General features: G+C 22.7%; 1 protein-coding gene across 1 annotated transcript; it reads left to right on the top strand.

Moving 5' to 3' along the window:
* Positions 1-1,372: 1,372 nt before the first annotated feature.
* LOAG_17674 (hypothetical protein) lies at positions 1,373-2,542 on the top strand (the record flags this gene model as incomplete). Its single annotated transcript, XM_020450337.1, has 3 exons — positions 1,373-1,463; positions 2,263-2,390; positions 2,495-2,542. Exons 1-3 carry the CDS (start codon positions 1,391-1,393, stop codon positions 2,540-2,542), a joined length of 249 nt encoding a protein of 82 aa, XP_020305994.1. The 5' UTR covers positions 1,373-1,390.
* Positions 2,543-3,618: the final 1,076 nt, after the last annotated feature.

The raw sequence follows: 3,618 nt of genomic DNA on the forward strand, positions 1-3,618 counted from the left end.
ATAACATTGATCAGATGATAATAAACAGAAAAAATACGCTAATCAGCTGATGATAAACTTAATGAAAAATATCAAATAAGCATTTGCTAATAAGAAAGCATACATAAGAATTTTGTTATTTTAAATTTGCAATAAATAAATGTCAGAATAATAGTTTATTTTTATATTTTAACAGGGAGGAAACTTTATTACTTATTTATTTATTTTGCAAAGATAAGATAAGAAGATGAGAAAAGTTTTATTTTTCACACAACTTTTTTTGTTGTAATTTTCATACATTTATAAATATATCTTTAATTTTAAGTACAAATTTTTTAATTTCTTCATTTCTCAAGTTTTCCTTTTCCTTTTTTATTTGTAATTTTTTCAACGTTCATTTTTTTTATTTCAAATTTAAACTTTCCTTTTTTTTTCTTTTTTCATCTTCGATTAATTATATTTATCTTTTCTATTATTGTATGATATTATTAACTAATTATTATTACGACTAATATGAATATTATTTAAGGATTAAATATTTGCATATGTTTGAAAGAAATTTTATATAATTATATGCCATAATTATGAGTTATGAGTATAATTTTTGAGTATTAGCTATTAAAATTATTTCACTTTAGCCTATTTATTGTGAAAAAAACCTTTGCAAAAAACAATTTATTTTTCTTCAATTAAAATTAACTTATAATTTATAACAATAATTAATTTGTTAAAAATTAAAATTAAATATTAACGATTAATTACATACATCGATTATCGATTATCACTAAATATATTCTTGTTTTATTGATGAAAATATATTAATCCATAAATCGAAACGAAGTTCGTATTGTCTTTCTACTGATAAATTTCAAAAATCAGATGATTCAGTAAACCAAGCCATCTTGTCATTAATCATCTCCATATGATCTTAGGCTTATCGATTCATTTGCTTGAAGCTTAAACATTGTGCAGTTCATAAATCTTCAACTATTATTTATCCTATTAATATTTATTAACATTTGACCAATGGAATGACCATTCATTTGGTCAGTGTTCGAAATGCATTAATGCTAATAGTTATTATTCATTATCATCCATCTTAATATCATCATTCTAATCATTTTACACTCCAAATGTTTTTATCTTTGCACTTTGCTTCTTTTTTTTTCTTATGTTCAAAATTGTTTTAATTAATTATACTATTAATTTAATATGTGATTTTGCTATTTTCCTGTTAATTGGCATATTAATTATTTTACTACTAATTAATGTATTTCTCAAATATTATTAGCAAATGAGTAAGGAAAAGAAAAAAAAAAAAAACAAAACCTAAAACAAATTCTCTTCTATAAATTTGTATGAAATTAATAGATTTCAATTATTATTTTTTTTTTTTTAGATATTTGAATCAATGGTTTCATCATTCGTTATTCTCTTAATGTTAATTATCTTTACTGAGGTCAATTCTAGACCGGCATCAAAATGTAAGTTTTTTTTTCCACAACCGGAATTACCTAAGCATTTAATAGTAGTAATGTCAGAGATCAGAGTTACGATCAACTATTTCCGGATATATTTACATGCAAATTATGAATAGACTACATTCTGATTAGGCAATATTATTCCGGAAAAGTATAAGTGATTGACATTTTAACTAATGAATGTTAAATGCGAAAAAATTATATGAGGAATACCGGTACCGGAATTACTTAAACATTTCATGCAACATTTTTGATATAATTGCATGCTTATCATTCAAAACTTATGATATCGGTGGTTTAAGTTGAATTGTTATCAACCGGATATACATTATAAGCTGTAGGAAAATGGAATCTATGCAAGCAATTAGTCAGATCTCACTGATACCGGAATAGTGGCATTGACGATCGAACCGGAATAGGCATTGACGATGTTTAATTTAATTGAAGAATGATTTTCCGGTCCGGATGATGATCATTACATGATTGTTCAAGTGTGGTTGTTGCATAAAATCGTAGATCGGTTACAATTATTTATAGAAACAAACTATCAAAAATCAATCATTTCGTTAAATCTAATCATTAATTAAGCATATTGGAAATAATATTAGCATATTGGAAATAATATTAACAAATTTGTTTTCCTAAAAAATTTCCAAAAAATTGCTTATCCTATTGCATTTTTAATACATTTCTGATATATTTAAATTGATAATTATTAAAGTTCATTTGAAAAAACAAAAGAAATTGTCAATTTTAATTTTTTATTCAAAATATTTTTAAAAATAAAAAATTCTTTTTATAGCAACAATGGAAAGTCGACTAATTCAGCGTAACTTTTATTGGTATACAAAAGGAAAAGAAGAACGATTACAGAATAAATTAGCGCCATTTGGTTTCGATCATTTACCGCCACAAACAGTATTATGTGTGGTAATAATATATTAATGTAAATTTAAACGGTTAACCTATTTAACAAATCCTCATGATGATCGAATAACTAACAACTGTATGTCAAAGATTGCTTTGACATATAGGCTTCTAAAAAGAAACATATACCATTGGTCAGTTCATCGAATCGTTAACCAAATGATTAAATTTATTCGTTGATATTAACCTATTAAATTAATTAATTATTTCCAATTAGAGAAGAGGATAAATAAGGGATGGAAATTTTGAAATGAGAGAAGGTTGAGAATGAAGACGAAAATAAGATATTTATTTTAATTTCTTATTTTTCTACAAAATTTAAAACTTAAAATTCTAGGAAAAAAATTTGTGACTAAGGTAAGATGTCAATATCATTATTACCTCTCATGATAATTTTCATACTTTATATTCTTACCTGCAACACAAATAATACCTGAAGTAATATCATGTATAAGAAAAAAATCCTAGCTAATAAATCGTTTTGATTTTGAAACAAGTTATAATTTGAGAAAAAAAAAAAATAAGATTAGATAACAAATAGGTAACGAAATGTTAAATTAAATTTGGAATAAAATATAATCTGAATTAGTTATGCTAGCAATAAAATCATATTTTAGCTGTGATAATTTTTGACTCTTAATAATAATTAAATTAAAGGCATAAAATTGAAATGTTATACGCATTTTCTCAGTTATTCATTTAACAATGATTAATGAATTGGATAAAATTGATATGAAAATGTATGAATTGATAAATTACATCATTTAGTATATCATTTAATGAAATATATTCAACAAACAAAATACATCATTTAGTCAAGAAGTATGTTACTTAATATATCAATAAAGTATATATATCACTTGATAAAGTATGATACTTCATAAAATATGCCATTTAATAAAGTATATCATTTAATAAAATCATATTATTAATAAAATGATAAAATCATATCAAAATAAAATTAAGTAATAAAATTATATATACTTAATGAAATATATCGCCAAACAAAATATTTCTCATTTATTCATTCCTTATCATTAAATCAGAAACATGTAATCATCTAAATTTAATTTATGTAATTTCATTTTTCTTCCTATATTATCATTATCATTTATGTAATTTCATTTTTCTTCCTATATTATCATTATCATTTATGTAATGTCATTTTTCTTCCTATATTATCATTATCATTTATGTAATGTCATTTTTCTTCCTATATTATCATTATCAT

Source organism: Loa loa, assembly GCF_000183805.2.
Source record: "Loa loa unplaced genomic scaffold supercont3.112, whole genome shotgun sequence".
Lineage (NCBI taxonomy): Eukaryota > Metazoa > Nematoda > Chromadorea > Rhabditida > Onchocercidae > Loa > Loa loa.